Source organism: Sabethes cyaneus, chromosome 1 (assembly GCF_943734655.1).
Source record: "Sabethes cyaneus chromosome 1, idSabCyanKW18_F2, whole genome shotgun sequence".
NCBI classification, from domain to species: domain Eukaryota; kingdom Metazoa; phylum Arthropoda; class Insecta; order Diptera; family Culicidae; genus Sabethes; species Sabethes cyaneus.
The window spans coordinates 72597135-72614973 of record NC_071353.1 but is presented as its reverse complement, the minus strand read 5'-3'; the positions used below and the strand labels follow the sequence as shown (position 1 = coordinate 72614973).

The 17839-nt window shown below is 35.2% G+C and overlaps 1 protein-coding gene across 2 annotated transcripts in view; it reads left to right on the top strand.

The window, feature by feature from the left end:
- The window catches only part of LOC128733904 (deoxynucleoside kinase), a 60238-nt gene extending 46722 nt beyond the window's left edge, over nt 1–13516 (top strand). Inside the window, exons 4-6 of one of the 2 annotated variants that reach the window (XM_053827777.1) lie at nt 2755–2873; nt 12202–12353; nt 12409–13516. In XM_053827777.1, the coding sequence (XP_053683752.1) occupies nt 2755–2873; nt 12202–12353; nt 12409–12561 (424 nt within the window). In that variant the 3' untranslated portion in view covers nt 12562–13516. The remainder of the gene's footprint in view (nt 1–2754; nt 2874–12201; nt 12354–12408) is intronic. The other variant, XM_053827768.1, reaches the window with a different exon arrangement.
- Nucleotides 13517–17839: the final 4323 nt, after the last annotated feature.

The following is a 17839-nucleotide window of genomic DNA, read 5'->3' as shown; positions in this document are numbered from 1 at the left end:
GCGATTGCTGTACACAGATGAATTGCTGAAATTCATTGCAAGAGTTGGGCTAGATTGTTGTAAGACTGCACTGTCGTGTCCGGCGGTTATTTCCAACCGAGCCCTCTGGAATACGGGACAACGTCCGTCAAAGTCTACGTTCGTCCAAAAACTGATTCTTGTTTAGAGCATGCTATATCTTGCCACAGTATACGTAAGTGTCCTATTCGCTATGACGGCGCCGCAGTGGAGACACCTTCATTAGTTTCGAGTTTGCGTGAAGCAGAATAGCGATTTGTTAAAGAGTGCAAAAGACTGAAACATGTCGGAAATAATTTTCACGCATTCAGCTACGGATAGTTCTGTAAGTGTAATGTCGAATTTGTTTATTCAATCCGGGTTGAAACTAGATGAATTTTATCTGTCAGATAGGAGCAAATGAACACAAAAAGTTCATCCAGTTCCAATCCGGATTGAATAAACAAATTCGACATAAAAGAGGTCGTGTGGTGCCGTCATAGCGAATTGTGAACGATACATTTTTCTCCTTTTCTCTTATCGTTCGTATGACGGTATTCTTCCTATGCAAGGGGTTTCAGTTACACTCAAGTAAATAATTCAGTTTCATTAGATTTATTTTAGGCTGATTCATTTAACTCGCCTCGTTCCCTACATGCACCAATTAATTACTACACAAAACCGATGACCTTCTTGGGATTGAGTTTCCATACAGAGTATGGAGATAACAGATAGCTTCCGAAGAAGCTGTACCTGAAAGATGCAAGAGTTTCACAGGAGCAGAGCAAATGCGCTGAACTTTCTAATTGAATCGTTTGTTTGAGAAACCCCACAAACGCCATTTTTATAAAAAATTGGCTTTTTAACAGTTTTCAAATCCTTGAGGATATTTACACCTTTCCTTGAAATTCTAGGCAAAGTTAGTTCCACGAACCCCTTTTAAATTGGGTTGCAAATATCCGTTTGTTTGAGAAGCCCCAAATATCCATGTTTCCGATAATCATCTAGAGTGGCGCTGCGATAGGTACAAAATTATCAATATTAAATTCAATATTTACGTGCAATGTTGTAAGCAGTATTCGCAACACAATTCAATAGTATAAAAATTTCTTCGGAGTCGAAAAATTACGAGTTGGACACAGTCAAAATCACAGTCAATCACAGTCAAATACAAGGCGAAAGTTATTAAAAGTATAAGAACGGCGTATAAAATTGAAAAGAAAAGGGTGTTTTAACTGAAAAAGTTAGAGCTGATTGCAAATGCAGATAAGCTTGGATTAGTTGGTCGACAAGATAAACGTAAATAAACCGTTCTTGTAATCTAGATACAGTAAAAACTGTAGCAATCTCGTTCCAGAAATCGACAAACTAAACTTTCCATGCATTTCTCACAAAAGCCGTAACCCACCATTTACTATACAATGTTAATAATAGCACAATATATTAATAAAAGATTTAATCTTCTAATTATCTTTTTTGTTAACTCGTTGCTTTTCCTAATGTGAGTAATCCGTTGAGCACTCCCGAGTAACTGTAAAATCAATAGTTTATCCGTTCGAAGTATTTAAGTTGCTGTTCACGTATCTCCATTTCCTTTTGGTATAACGTAATTAGAGAACAGACCCTTGTTCTCAGATTCTGTTCCATAATCATAGTACGGCTGTTATCCAAGATTTAAAATGTTTAGTTTCTGGTTATAATATCTTTAATTACTACTAGCAAAGTTTCAAAGTATTTTATTCGATGTGAATTCATGTTACTCTGGTCCATTTATGCAATTCAAAAACCCCCGTTATTCCATTTACCTTTTATTTTTTAATAGGTAAATGCAAACCATGATAAAAATTTCGATTAACAAATACAAAACTTTTTATAAAACTTGTATTATTCTACTTCAAAATTTTTAATAAATAATATTTAGCGCCTCTCCCCTCTTCTTCTTCATAGCGGTACGTACTTTTTTAACATCCTCAGTGATATATGGTAACAAATTACATACTATGAGCATGAAAAGATCACAAGTTTGAATAGAAACGGCCTAAAACTACTTAAGTGCACCATCAATTTCTCGTTTGTTTGAGAAACCCCAAATATCCATCAACTTTAAAGCCTTGTAATTTCAGCTAGAATCATTATTTTGATCAAAAGATAAGTCTGCATAATGTATTTTAGATACTATCATAGAACCACATACCAAAAAATATAAGGATTGGTTCAAAATTTTGAGAAAATCAGTTTTTTGTTGTTTTCCAACAATAGTGTCGAGTGGACTTGTGGGGTTTCTCAAACAAACGATTCATATATTCTTTCAGATGGTTGCGATTATTAGTAATCGCTACTTATAAGCAGTAGTAACTGTTCGAAATAAAACCTTGATTAGGGATTTTAACGGCACTTTTATAACGAAATGTAGATAAGCACGGTCATCACTCACTGTGACACTGTAATGGGATCGGATCGTTATTGTAATGAATGTACAAAAACGGTTTAGGTTTAATAACAACGGTGTATTTCTTACTACGGTCAGAACGGAACACAACTGAACTGAGTAACTGCTTTTGCTCTCGTCTTTCTTCGTGAAGTAACCGAGGGGTTGTTTAAAGGTAGAAAAGTTGGAACAGTAACTTCCTTGGGATAAGAGAGATAAGAGCACTTTGCATTGTATATGCGAACCTTCTGCTATGTCCAGTCTCGAGTTCTGGAATCTTCGGTTCCGCACAGTGGTGATATACGATCTTATTATTATTTTTTTTGCAGATACTGCTTTGTAGAAAATATGCTGGCGAACGGAATGTTACATCAAGGAATGTACAACATACTACAAGACTGGTACGAATTTATTCATGCAAATATTCACATACAGGCTGATTTAATAGGTAAAATTTAACAGTAGTTTTGTGTTTAGTAGGGTAAAATGTATTATATTTCGCCCCCTAGAACCCAATTTCCAATTAACTTTGAGAGTTTAGCTAGCTTCGTTTGGATTATTTCAAATTTATGTTACCAATTATGGTCAATCAACGTTTTCTCTACAAGAATTTATGATTTTCATCATTAATCGGTTACGTTTTATTATTGGAATTGGGCATTTAAAATCTTCAGAAATGATTTAATCTTCGCCCCCCTATATTCAATTTTGGTCGCTCGTGTGTACTAATTTTCGCCCCCATGTGGAAAGACGCGTTGTAAGCCATTTTTACATAGAAATATTCAAATTTAATTATTTTTAGGGTAATTAAGGCTCGCATTTTCTTTTTTCCCGATATTATTCGATTGTAGTACTTCCACTCATTTGCAGGGGTTGTCGTTATCACAGCATTAGGTTGCATTGGGTCATTTGTAATGGAATAACCTATATGATTTTGTGAAATTATCATTCGCAGAAATTTAGTTATTTTGCATATTTAGAGTAAGACGGGGCAAAGAATGTCACGTAAGCTCAAATTGTGCTAGATTAAAAAAAATCAGTATTTTAACCGCAATGCGCTATGTACACCACATTTTAGAATATTTTCTAAACAATCGTGGAAATGGCGAGCATTAGAAAATGTTTTTTCTATTTTTCCAAGAGCTTTGAAAAAGACATTTTTTTCTGGCAGTGAAAAAACACCGGGGCAAAGTTTGTCAATCAATGAGGCAAAGAGTGTCACGTTCTTAAACAGGATGGTTTCAATTTGTAGGATTCAGCAAAATTAGGCCATTGCAAATCATTTTAAAAGTTTTTGTCACCCCCCCCCCCCCCCCTTGGAAATTGGCTTGAAAAATCGGGGGGACAAAAAAATAATTTGTAGTATATAAGTTAAATTTTTTCATTTTTTCATTTCATTCAAGTGGGCTCTACAGCCTGAAAAACTTGAAAAATGAGTGTACAAGTTGAGTTAACGCTTCTAGCATGAAATAGAAATGGAAATTCAAACAGCGGAATTTCCGAAAATCAGCCAAAAAAAAATTTCTTTCGTTTTTGTCTTTTTTTTTATAGATTTTTGCATGGAAATTAACAATGTATGTGTTAAAAGCAAGAATAGATTTGGTTTTTACATTTAAACTTAAAATAAAAATACCTAAAATCCATTTTTTTTTGCTCGATTAAAAAATTCTCTTTGTTTTTTTCGGCCCAACACCGAAGGGACAAAAACTTTTTTAAATATTTGTAATGGCCTTATTTAAAATAGTGAAAAACAATTGTAGCTGCATGTTCAAGTCAATCAGTGCAAGTTTTGTAGTTTTCCACAACATGTATTCAATGTTTTCGACACGTTGTATTGAGCATTTTATCGCTTTGTCTATTTAGCAGCTCATGCGCTTTTTTCTCAAACGTTATTTTATGCACACTTATGTCATATAGGTAATCTAGATTAAACGGTAGATGTTTCAAACGTATTCAAAGCAATATTTTTCTAACTTTACATTTATACCCCTCGCCCCGGACTACTGTGACACACTTTGCCCCGAAGCATGTTATTTGAACAAACATGAAAATTAACGCTTGCTAACCTGTAAATCACTAATAAATCATTTATCTATAATATAATGTAAAGACACTGAATTTTTAAATGACAACTACCGCACCAGTCGCCGCGCACTTAGTACTTCGACTGGTACATAAATACATGAATAAAAATATTTCTTTTACATACTATTACGCAATATACATTTTCGGTTAGTGTTTTTATTACGCTTTCATGCGAAAATATCAATAACATCGTTTGGTGCCACAATAGGGTTGCCAAGTCTGAAAATTACAAAAACCGGCCGGTCGGTCCTGACATCAAATAATGCGCGGGGGAGGGGCGGGGGGTTAGTGGCAGCATATTAGAGGATTTATCTGTAATGTGCGTTAGACAGTCGCCGCACAGTGCACAGTGGTTTGATTGCTCTGGAATCGTGACCTTTTTAATAACTCTTTTCATAGTGTTTTTTTCAATATGGCGTCTTCGGAAGAATTTCTGTATATCAATAGACGCAGCAACTGGTGGTTAGTATTAGTTCGGAACTCAAACACAGGCGGTGCTGCAAAATTTAACTTTCTAATTTGATGATTTAGAGCTATAGTATGTTCTAGAAAGTTTAGATAATCTTATTATGAAGCTTGTTGCTGAAAACATTATTCCTCTAAGTATCACAGTTTTCGAGATATTAAGCGTCTTTCATGACGGACCCCCACAAATCGGGGTTTTCACTGTAGCTTCAAAGCTATGTGATTTAGGGAAAATAGTGTTCTGCAAACATTTGCATCTATTAAAATCACACATTTTTGCAGAAGAAAGTGAACACTTATCTTCTATACAGAGCGAGTTACTGAACAATTTAGGTAAAAATTAGCCATACTTCGTACTGCTATACAATAAAAACTTGGAAAAACTGGCGGCCAAGATATAATTAAAGTGAAAGTACATTTAAAACTGATCTTAAAACATGCTAAGTCATTTGTCTCTTTAAGTATCTTCATCATTTAATTTGCATTTCCAAAAAGTGTTACTCAGTCTTTTAGAGACATATATGATATATATCATAATGTTTACTATATCCCATCGCCCTGTTAACAGCAAGGTATGATGCTAATTTAACAAGCCAGTCATCGTATGTACTAATCTCGGCTGTGTGGTACTGCTAGAGTTTAATAGGATCCTTACCGTAGGCCTGTAATGGTCCTGTACTCTAATAACCGGCTGCGAAGCCTGCCGATAAACAAGGGCAATGTCCTCAAGACGGTTATACCCAAAGCTTTGCTCTACTTGTATCGCAAGAGACTAGTAAGAAAAGCAAACTAATGTTAGGTAATTAAAAGTCATTACTTTGAGCGTCTTAGCAGAATCTCGAATACGGGAATATTGTGATAGATTTTTGTTATGTAACAGAATTAAACAGAAAACTTTTTCTTCAACTCGTAATGTTAGGGGTTTTTAATTTTACGTAATTGTAAATAAATATATCAAAAATAAATATATAAAAAGTAAACATATAAAAATAAATATATAAAAAATAAATAGAAAATTAAATATCGAGCATGTATTTTGCATCGCCGCATAGTTCACTCGCCGACTTGTCTCGCGACGCCCTTATGCTACTAATTAAGGGATCTGATGATTCGAGAAGGCGATGCAGCAAATCCATGTTTGCTGCCGTTCTAGAACATTTTCTGGTTTGGTTATGTTGTCATTTACCTGAAATTAAAAGCCCCTAACATTACGAGTTGAAGAAAAAGTTTTCTGTTTAATTCTGTTACATAACAAAAATCTATCACAATATTCCCGTATTCGAGATTCTGCTAAGACGCTCAAAGTAATGACTTTTAATTACCTAACATTAGTTTGCTTTTCTTACTAGTCTCTTGCGATACAAGTAGAGCAAAGCTTTGGGTATAACCGTCTTGAGGACATTGCCCTTGTTTATCGGCAGGCTTCGCAGCCGGTTATTAGAGTACAGGACCATTACAGGGCTACGGTAAGGATCCTATTAAACTCTAGCAGTACCACACAGCCGAGATTAGTACATACGATGACTGGCTTGTTAGATTAGCATCGTACCTTGCTGTTAACAGGGCGATGGGATATAGTAAACATTATGATATATATCATATATGTCTCTAAAAGACTGAGTAACACTTTTTAGAAATGCAAATTAAATGATGAAGATACTTAAAGAGACAAATGACTTAGCATGTTTTAAGGTCAGTTTTGAATGTACTTTCACTTTAATTATATCTTGGCCGCCAGTTTTTCCAAGTTTTTATTGTATAGCAGTACGAAGTATGGCTAATTTTTACCTAAATCGTTCAGTAACTCGCTCTGTATAGAAGATAAGTGTTCACTTTCTTCTGCAAAAATGTGTGATTTTAATAGATGCAAATGTTTGCAGAACACTATTTTCCCTAAATCACATAGCTATGAAGCTACAGTGAAAAACCCGATCTGTGGGGGTCCATCATGAAAGACGCTTAATATCTCGAAAACTGTGATACTTAGAGGAATAATGTTTTCAGCAAAAAGCTTCATAATAAGATTATCTAAAACTTTCTAAAACATACTATAGCTCTAAATCATCAAATTAGAAAGTTAAATTTTGCAGCACCGCCTGTGTTTGAGTTCCGAACTAATACTAACCACCAGTTGCTGCGTCTATTGATATACAGAAATTCTTCCGAAGACGCCAGATTGAAAAAAACACTATGAAAAGAGTTATTAAAAAAGTTCACGATTCCAGAGCAATCAAACCACTGTGCGCCGGTAGCATATAACCGGCATAGAGACAAAGTGGAGTCGGTTGATAGTCGGTGGATAGCTAGTGAGGTTTGAGTGAGAACTACCTGCTTCTGGCACTCCTGGATAATTTAATGTATATTACCGCCAGAAGCAAGGTATTATCACTGCAAAACTATCTATCTTCAATCATCCATTGTGCAGGATTGCTGATAAATTTATCAGAAAATTTAACAAACCAGGCAAAAAGTACAAATGCAGCTTCATACGTCGGAAAACCGGCCTTTTTGCCGGATTGACCGGCCACCGGCTTTGCAAGTGAAAACCCGGTCCGGCCGGCCAAACACCGGCCACTTGGCAACCCTATGCCACAAGCAAGCAAAAAACGACTTAAAGTGCACTGCCGGTGGAAGCATAACTGTCCCATGTTACATTTAGTCATTTTCGACATTTTGTTGTCAAACGTTATAATTTTATATGTATTTTAATAATATGAATCGAAAGCATGGTGTTTATACTAGAAAAACTATAAAAAAATTCAAGACGATTCTCGCGTCACTTTTCATTTCGTCCAATGTAACAAATGTAAACAAATCTCGCGTCACTTTTCATTTCGTCCAATGTAACAATTGTAAACAAATCCGATTTATCACAACAAATTATTGCTCTTTTTAAACTCTATGTTATACAAAAACACCTGCCCAAATAGAATTATTTTGAGGTGAAAAAATTAGCATTATCAAAATGTCCAATGTGCACATTCGAATTACGAATGACTGACTGTTACTTCGGTCGTTCTCATCTGATGTCCAAAGTGCAAAAAAAATCAAAACAAACCCAATCTGTACATTGGACGTTTAGCAAGTGAAAGTTTTTTTTCGCATTATTTATGCAATTTAAGTGAAACAAGCGGTCTAATATTGAAAAATAACCCCGAAAATAGCGTAGCACGGCAACGCACGTATTTTACGGTGATCTCGCTTAATTTATGTGCAAGAGCCTGGAAAAATAAAACCGTCCAAAGTACAGCATGAGATGGTAAACAGTCCAATGTAACTTTTTCCATAATAAACCAAAACTGCTTAGTTTAAATTAGATTTTTAAAATCTCCGTTAAATATTGAATGTTATTATTCATCAACCACGTTGAGTGAATGACTGAAAATTATTTCATTTTGAAACAATTTAAAGTTCAATTCGAAGAACTTCGATCTCGTTTTTCTCAATATGGTGGAATTGTTACATTGGACGAAATCAAAAGTGACGCGAGAAATCCGGTTTATCACAACAAATTATTGCTCTTTTTAAACTCTATGTTATACAAAAACACCTGCTCAAATAGAATTATTTTGAGGTTAAAAAATTAGTATCATTAAAATGTTCAATGTGCACATTCGAATTACGGATGACTGACTGTTACTTCGGTCGTTCTCATCTGATGTCCAAAGTGCAAAAAAATCAAAGCAAACCCAATCTGTCTAGCAAGTGAAAGTTTTTTTTTCGCATTATTTATGTATTTTAAGTGAAACAAGCGGCCTAATATTGAAAAATAGCCTCGAAAATAGCGTTGCACGGCAACGCACACATTTTACGGTGATCTTGCTTGATTTATGTGCAATAGCCTGGAAAAATAAAAACAGCATGAGTACAGCATGAGTTGGTAATCAGTCCAATGTAACTTTTTCCGTAATAAACCAAAACTGCTTAGTTTTAAATAGATTTTTAAACACCCGGTTAAATATTGAATGTTATTATTCATCAACCACGTTGAATGAATGACTGAAAATTATTTCATTTTGAAACAATTTAAAGTTCAATTCGACGAACTTCGATCTCGTTTTTCTCAAAATGGTGGAATTGTTACATTGGACGAAAGGAAAAGTGACGCGAGATTTGTCCCACTGGAAAAATGGACGCATGTTTGTCTCGCTGCATATACCTTTTCATACAAAATGTTTTCAAGTTGTATACAAAATTGAGTAAAGTTTTTCAACATTATCTCAAAGAGGGACAAATAATAACATCAAAACTGAATAATTTTAGAAAAATCAGTTTTTCAACTTTGGGTGCGATTTTTTCATTTTCGTGTTTTGTAACATGGGACAGATATGCTTCCAGCGGCAGTGCATCATGTACATGTACCAATCACCGCACACAAAAATTTATCCCGTTTGTATTGCCGCGTGTCAATGCTCCAGTCGCCGCGCACTTTTCGTACTCAATTATTTCAATAAACATTTATATTAAATTCCACTGCTAATATGTTTTTATAAATTTTAGTATCATAAATATGATTTTTTAATAGTTCTTGTCTCGTAATTGCCTTTTTAAGTAAAAAAAATATTCAAACGGCAATTTATTTTATTACAAGAAGGTTTTTTGATACATTAGATGCATAGCTACTTTTTCGACTTTTTTTTAATCTTATCCAAGCTAGACTTTTCACTACCAATGGTAATGAAAATATTTTCTATTGAAAAACAACCAAGTCAGCTGTTTTATAAAAGATATGGGCAACAATCGACGCATTAGTGCCCATGTTATTTACGAATATTTGCATTTGATTACCTTTTGAAAAATTTTTCCTCGGTAAATACCTAATTGCTATTCCTGTTTTAAATTTCAAGTAAACACTAATGTTCAGTATCTTAATTGGGAAAGCAAACAAATTTTAATCATTCCAAATAATGAAGCTCTATATTAAAAACTCATTATTTGCAATTGAATGCATAATATAAATCATAAGCTAACTACTTTTATATCATCCTTATACAAAACAATCCCTCCCTGGAGAAAAACTGTCGTTCAATAGAACATCAGAACGTTCTCTATCACTTTTTCCTGGTTCTTAAAGCCGTTGCCATCTTTCAAAGACCCATGCGCGGCGATAGGATAAGGTAATATTTCAGCTCGAAACCGCGGCCGCACACTCGAAAATATCAGGAAAAATGCAAACAACGATCAAAACGTGCAGTATTTCGTCCGGAGAAATGTTTAACTTACTTCTCATTTCAATTTTTTTGGAATATTTTAGCTACGCGTCCCAAGAAATTCTTAAACTCAAGAAAACACTTTCTAAGTTTGTCAGCTAACAAACCTACAAAGATGGCGTCTTGCAGAATCGCCCATTAGAATTTATTTGGCTTCTTCGAGCGAGCGATGGTTGTCTATTTCGCTTTAATATAAACAGTAAAAGTGCAAAAACAGAATTGTATGCATAAAATTATATGTTTTTATCCTAATTTTATGCATTTAATGAAAATATTGCCGAGTGCGCGGCCATCGGAACTGCACGGCGACTGGTGCTTTCACGGTAGTTCTCCATTTTGAAGTATCGCATAAGCGACGGTGCCAAAAATTTCAATGATTTTTAAGTACAAACTCATAACTTGCTGGTTATTATTTATCGCTGCTAGAAAAAGGTATTGATAAGATGTTAAGAAAAAAATATTTCAAACTTGAATTAATATCATAGGATATAGAAAACTTTACTGACACAGTTTGCCCCGTCCTACCCGACTTGCACTTGCTAACATATAAAATAGACGATAAAATATAAAATCCAATGTTTTACTATGATTTAAACACAGGGACGAAAGACTAAAACATCCAATTTTTGTGTGCTATTTTTCGCCTCCTTTACAAAACAATAAAATATCTAAAATTCACCATTGTTACGCGTTAATGCACTTTAAAATGTTTTTTGTGCTATTCCAAAAAATAGCAGAGATAAAACGTATCATGAATACCGTCATCTGGGGATACTTGCAACACCGGGGCACTTGCAACACTTTGACGCATTGCGCTTCTGACAGGTCTAACGTATTTGTTTGTTAACATAACCATTTGTACCCAATGCCATTTTAAAGAAGGGATGTTTACCTATTGTTTAGTTAAGTTTAATCCATTACATCATTGTTTTGCTTGTTTTTATACAATTGGAAAGTAATTTCACTTTCAGAGTAGGAAAAATGGATGTGCAAAGTTGCGTCAGTTCATTGACATGGAATTATTTTTTATTGTTTGGTTCCTGTACACAATAAGTGCATCATATAAGCTAACAAATAGCAACTTTGAGTTTTGTTTATATTTTGAACTTGGAGAAGAAACGATGACTTCGTGTTGTTACTTCCATTATGGCGCGGCTTGCAGCACTTGTAAAAATGAAAATTATCGTAATAGACAGTATGTACAAAGTAAGTTTGAATCTGTACGATGTTATTTTGTCTACCACCATCTCCAGAAAAACTAAAATTTTGAAAAATTCCAGGTGCCTTGAAACGGCAATTTGGAGTTCGCCGACATGCTGCATTTTCACCGAATATCTTTAAAAAAGCGATAAACGAAATTGGGAAACAAAAAACGCCTCCACTCTTGTTTTACTACAAATACATTCAAAATATCTCAAAATAGTCATTCGCGGTTTGAAATCAGATATAAAATCATAAGAAACGCAAAATCAGAAAAGTGTTGCAAGTAGGCCCGTTTACTGGGTAACTTGCAACACCCCTATTTTCGGTTCATTCTACAGATTCATTTAGTTTATATTTTTTCTCATAATCATAAATCAAAAGTACTCACCACTATACAAGTTTTGTCTACTTACACTTGGACCTAAATGGTGTACTTCGAAAGTTATACTAAGTCATAGTTCAAAAATTGTTGCAAGTATCCCCGGATGACGTTAGCATTAATTTCCTATACTATTTCCCAGCATTTCAAAATAAGCTCAGTTTTCTACATCCAAAGAAAATAGTGTTGTTTAGTGTAAAAATAGTGGCGGCATAAAGCTCAAAATTTCAACATAAATTAATTACAAAATTCTACGCAATTGATGTAAAATGAAAATAGATTTGATGTTTTGAAAGGAGACATACATTTTTTACAATGCCTAAAGGTTTAGATATGTAATAAAAGCAACTTTTACCTAGGGGCGAAAGATTGGGGAGGGGGCGAAGGCTAATGCATCTCCCCTATTTATTTAATTTTATTATATATTATTGCAGTTTACTTGAGAACTAGTCCAAAAATTGTTTTTGAAAGAATGACAAAACGTGCGCGTTCCGAAGAGAGTTGTGTCCCTTTGAAGTATTTGCAGGAATTGCACGAACTGCATGAGAATTGGCTAATTCACGGAGCTTTCCCCAGAGCGGCTCCGGTAATTAATTTATGTTAATGCCTAATTTATATACATAACATTACTTTTTTTGCAGGTCCTTGTTCTTGACGCTGATCTAGATTTAAATGATATTAGTTCTGAATATAAACGCTCCGAAACTAGTATACTCAAGCCAATTCTAATTGATAATACTAATCAGCAATCAATCCTGACCTCACCCGGTAAAAGATCCAGAAAAGAATTTTAACCATATGAACATACCACTAGCTAGCTCATTTAGTATAGCGATTGAAGAATAGAAATATTCTTAGTTTTCCGGTTTTAAATTTCAATTGTATTAGAAATGTTTTGTAGGTACCTTTTTGATTGACCAAAAATCAATTTTTTACAAATATTTAATATAATGCAAACAGAGTTCTGAAATATAAATGTAAAATCTCCAGTCTAATAACAACTAATATCAGCTTTCCGTACGATATCTCCAAATTAATACAAACAGCTACTACACTGTTTTTTTTCGTAAAACTTAACAAGCACCCCATAATATACTACACTTATGTCTACCTACGACAAACACAGACATGATAAATATGCATATTCAAAAGAGAAGCTATCGACTGCATCCAGCGTTTTGGACAAATATGATAATTACCAATATTCTCTTTATTCTCTAAGTTATTATAATTTATTCACAGTAATAAGAGTGGGTTGAAAAAATGTCACTTTTAGGGATTATTTTCTGTAGGTAATTGTTAGTGATAACTGAAGTTTTTTTTTCTTCTATTTCTTCAACCTCGTAAAACTGAAAAAAATCAAGTAGAGATTTAGCTTTGCAATGGCATAAATTATTCCTTACTTCGTTTGGTAGACCTCGTGTCAGTGCTATATAAGTTGTTCGACCCTTTTACAATGCAATAAAATTCATTTCATTTTTTGATGAATAGTGGTGAAACAAAACATGCAAAATTGATTTCATTCTACGCGAAGGTTGTAAAAATATTGTTGTCCTGGTCCATATATGTATCGGGGAAGACCCGTCCTGTCCGCCTGGCACTTCTGATGGTGGGTCACCGGCAAACACTCGTTACCAGCAGATAAATTGTCCTAAATTATCAATTAAAAACCACCAAGGCCTATCGTTAAAGGTTCTTTTACAATTACCAATCTTAACCATATCACTTTTTTCGTCATTAAAATTTTGCAAATTATAAAATATTCCTATAAAAATTTAAGCAAAAATAAATCAAAACAGATATTCTGTAGTGAATCGCGTAAGATTCCCATTTTCTATGGAGTTTTCTATATAAATGGGACTATTATGCGATTTACGGCAGTATTGTAGCAAATTTTTTGACTGACAAAAATTTGTATTTCTCAACCTGCAGCACAGTCTAGCCGTTTTAAGGGGACATGAACGACCAAAAATTTTGAACAAATCATAATTTTTTTATTTCAAATTTTGATTCTGCAATCTTTTCCGCTTATTTTGATATTAAATTTGTAATGATCCGACCACGGGAAGTGGACGAAGAACGATCATACACTTAAGAATTGCAGTGCGGCGTGGAATAACCTCGGCGGAATAAAACGCCGCTTTTATAACTTTTGAGGTTTGTAAACGAAACACAGCCGAAAAAAAGCGCATGCGAGCAGGCGAGACGAAACATCCACGAAACAAGCCGCCAAGCACCACGGAGTTCCACGGCAGACGCTATCCCCGTAGGGTAAGAAGGGGCAAGATGCCCAACCCAGGCAAGATGACCACCCCTCAAAAAGTCGTTATATACGCTATAAAGATATATAATTAGTAACCGTGCGCGTAAATAAACACTACATCTAACAATAATTCAAACAATTACAAAAATAAAATCATTGGACTCTTCGATAACATAAAAAATAGATCGACGATTAAAAATACTGCATTTATTATAAGATTACGCAGCCATAAAATAAGGTTTTAATCATGATTAAAAAAATTCATTTAACGAATGAGTTATCGTGGCATTGATTTTAGTAATGAATGAGATGTTGATATTGCACCAATTATGCAGATAATGTAGTTACCACAAATTGCTTTTAAAAAATACATCTACTTGCGGGGCAAAATGCGCACCGCTTTATAGACCAAGATTGCTACCCTGAATTGCATACCCATAACCTTAAATCAGCAACAATCGCTGCATAAAATATTTGTAACGGAATAAATATGCATCTTAATTAATGTTTATTTGAGCGTCTTAGTAGAATATCTGAAACGATAAAAAAGAAGAAAAAGAAAAAGTTATTTATATCCTTTAATTAGGATAACACAGTAGTAGAATTAAAGGATATAACTTTCACTTTCGTATCTTCGTGCAACGTAAGAACTATTGAACTAATAATGTGATGTATATACTGGACACTATCACTTGTTGTTCTTACAAAATAAAATAAGCATTTACCTTATTCGCCAACCGGTTTCGGGTAGATGTTACCCATCATCGGAGCTAGGTCCAACTGATTTTGATAAGAGAGTAGTTACAACTTCAGCTTTGTTAGATGAAAGAGCGGCGATACTATCGGAGCATCGTCTTCATTCATCAAACATTGCTCAGCTGTGGTGATATGCAGCGACTCCCAAGCGTTCAAATGCGATGACTTCCTCACTGGTTTTATTAGTTTAGCACTGTTCCAGTTTATTTTATGCTGATGATTGGCAGCATGCATCGCGACACTAGATTCGTTCACTCGTTCGTTCTCAGTTGCATTCTTATGCTCTTTCACACGTTGTTTAAATTTGCGGCGAGTTTGTCCGATGTAAGTTGCCGGGCAATCATTACAATCGATTTGATAGATTCCCGACTTATCTTCGGCTGGAATCCTGTCTTTTACATTGCAGAGCATATCACGCAGCGTGTTGTTGCTTTTAAAGACAACGTGGTATCCGTGTTTCCTAAGGCATTTCTTTATCGGGTTTGTGGCTTTAGGATAGAATGGCATACTGATCCTTTCAATGTCGTCTTTCTGGGGTTGTAGAGTGGTAACATTCTCTCTATGTTTTTTACGCTTATGGATACTAACTATTTTGTCAACGAACTTTTTGTCATATCCATTGATTCGGGCAGATTCATAGATTTTTTCCCTCTCCTCTAAGAATTCTTCTTTTTCCATAGGTATAGAGATAAGACGATGTACCATTGAATGGAACGCTGCTTGTTTCTGAGCACCGTAATGATTAGAGTCCGATGTAATGTAGCGATCAGTGGATGTTGGTTTACGGTAGATACCAAGTTTAAGAGAATTATCATTTTTCTTAGAAATCATCAAGTCTAAGAAGGGTATTTTTCCATCCACTTCTCGTTCGACAGTGAACTTTATAGTGGGATGTCTAGAGTTTAATAAATCGAGTGTTTTTGGGAGGTGTCTTTCTTTTACAATGGCAAAAACATCGTCCACATAGCGTTTCCATACTCTGGGGAAATACTGTTCTTTTTGTAGTGCAACTTCGAAGTCACTCATGAAGACTTCTGCCAGGAGTGGTGAGACTTTACTACCCATACTGAGACCATATGTCTGTTTGTAAAATTTTTCCCTGAAAGTGAAAAAATTTTGGCTCATACACTGTTCTACTATTGATATATACGCTTCAATGTGGAACGGTGGAGCTCGACTTCTTTCCAAGTGGTCACGAAGGCTTCGTACAGCTTCTGGGACTGGCACGCTCGGAAATAAAGCACTGACATCGAACGAAACCATAATTTCCCCCCTCCGTATCACTGTATTTTTGAGCTGCTCAGCTAATTCTATCGAATTTTTCACGTTTGCCCCATGCGTAACAGGATAATTTTTCATTTCTTCTACCAACCATGCAGCCATTTTTTCTGTAGGGGTAGAAACATTGGACGAGATCGGTCTCATTGCCATAGGGGTTTTATGTATCTTGGGAAGACAATATAGCGATGCAACTTTTGGGTTTGATATAAGTAACCGTTTTTCCAACTTCACTTCTCCCATTAAGTGAGCAACTTTTTGACGGGTACTATTTGCCGGGTACTTTTTTGACGGGTACTATTTGCCCCATGGTTTCGTTCGATGTCAGTGCTTTATTTCCGAGCCTGCCAGTCCCAGAAGCTGTACGAAGCCTTCGTGACCACTTGGAAAGAAGTCGAGCTCCACCGTTCCACATTGAAGCGTATATATCAATAGTAGAACAGTGTATGAGCCAAAATTTTTTCACTTTCAGGGAAAAATTTTACAAACAGACATATGGTCTCAGTATGGGTAGTAAAGTCTCACCACTCCTGGCAGAAGTCTTCATGAGTGACTTCGAAGTTGCACTACAAAAAGAACAGTATTTCCCCAGAGTATGGAAACGCTATGTGGACGATGTTTTTGCCATTGTAAAAGAAAGACACCTCCCAAAAACACTCGATTTATTAAACTCTAGACATCCCACTATAAAGTTCACTGTCGAACGAGAAGTGGATGGAAAAATACCCTTCTTAGACTTGATGATTTCTAAGAAAAATGATAATTCTCTTAAACTTGGTATCTACCGTAAACCAACATCCACTGATCGCTACATTACATCGGACTCTAATCATTACGGTGCTCAGAAACAAGCAGCGTTCCATTCAATGGTACATCGTCTTATCTCTATACCTATGGAAAAAGAAGAATTCTTAGAGGAGAGGGAAAAAATCTATGAATCTGCCCGAATCAATGGATATGACAAAAAGTTCGTTGACAAAATAGTTAGTATCCATAAGCGTAAAAAACATAGAGAGAATGTTACCACTCTACAACCCCAGAAAGACGACATTGAAAGGATCAGTATGCCATTCTATCCTAAAGCCACAAACCCGATAAAGAAATGCCTTAGGAAACACGGATACCACGTTGTCTTTAAAAGCAACAACACGCTGCGTGATATGCTCTGCAATGTAAAAGACAGGATTCCAGCCGAAGATAAGTCAGGAATCTATCAAATCGATTGTAATGATTGCCCGGCAATTTACATCGGACAAACTCGCCGCAAATTTAAACAACGTGTGAAAGAGCATAAGAATGCAACTGAGAACGAACGAGTGAACGAATCTAGTGTCGCGATGCATGCTGCCAATCATCAGCATAAAATAAACTGGAACAGTGCTAAACTAATAAAACCAGTGAGGAAGTCATCGCATTTGAACGCTTGGGAGTCGCTGCATATCACCACAGCTGAGCAATGTTTGATGAATGAAGACGATGCTCCAATAGTATCGCCGCTCTTTCATCTAACAAAGCTGAAGTTGTAACTACTCTCTTATCAAAATCAGTTGGACCTAGCCCCGATGATGGGTAACATCTACCCGAAACCGGTTGGCGAATAAGGTAAATGCTTATTTTATTTTGTAAGAACAACAAGTGATAGTGTCCAGTATATACATCACATTATTAGTTAAAGGATATAAATTACTTTTTGTTTTTCTTCTTTTTTATCGTTTTTATCATAGACAAGCATATTTATTTGTTTTCGATAAAATACATTGTTTAACATATTTCTG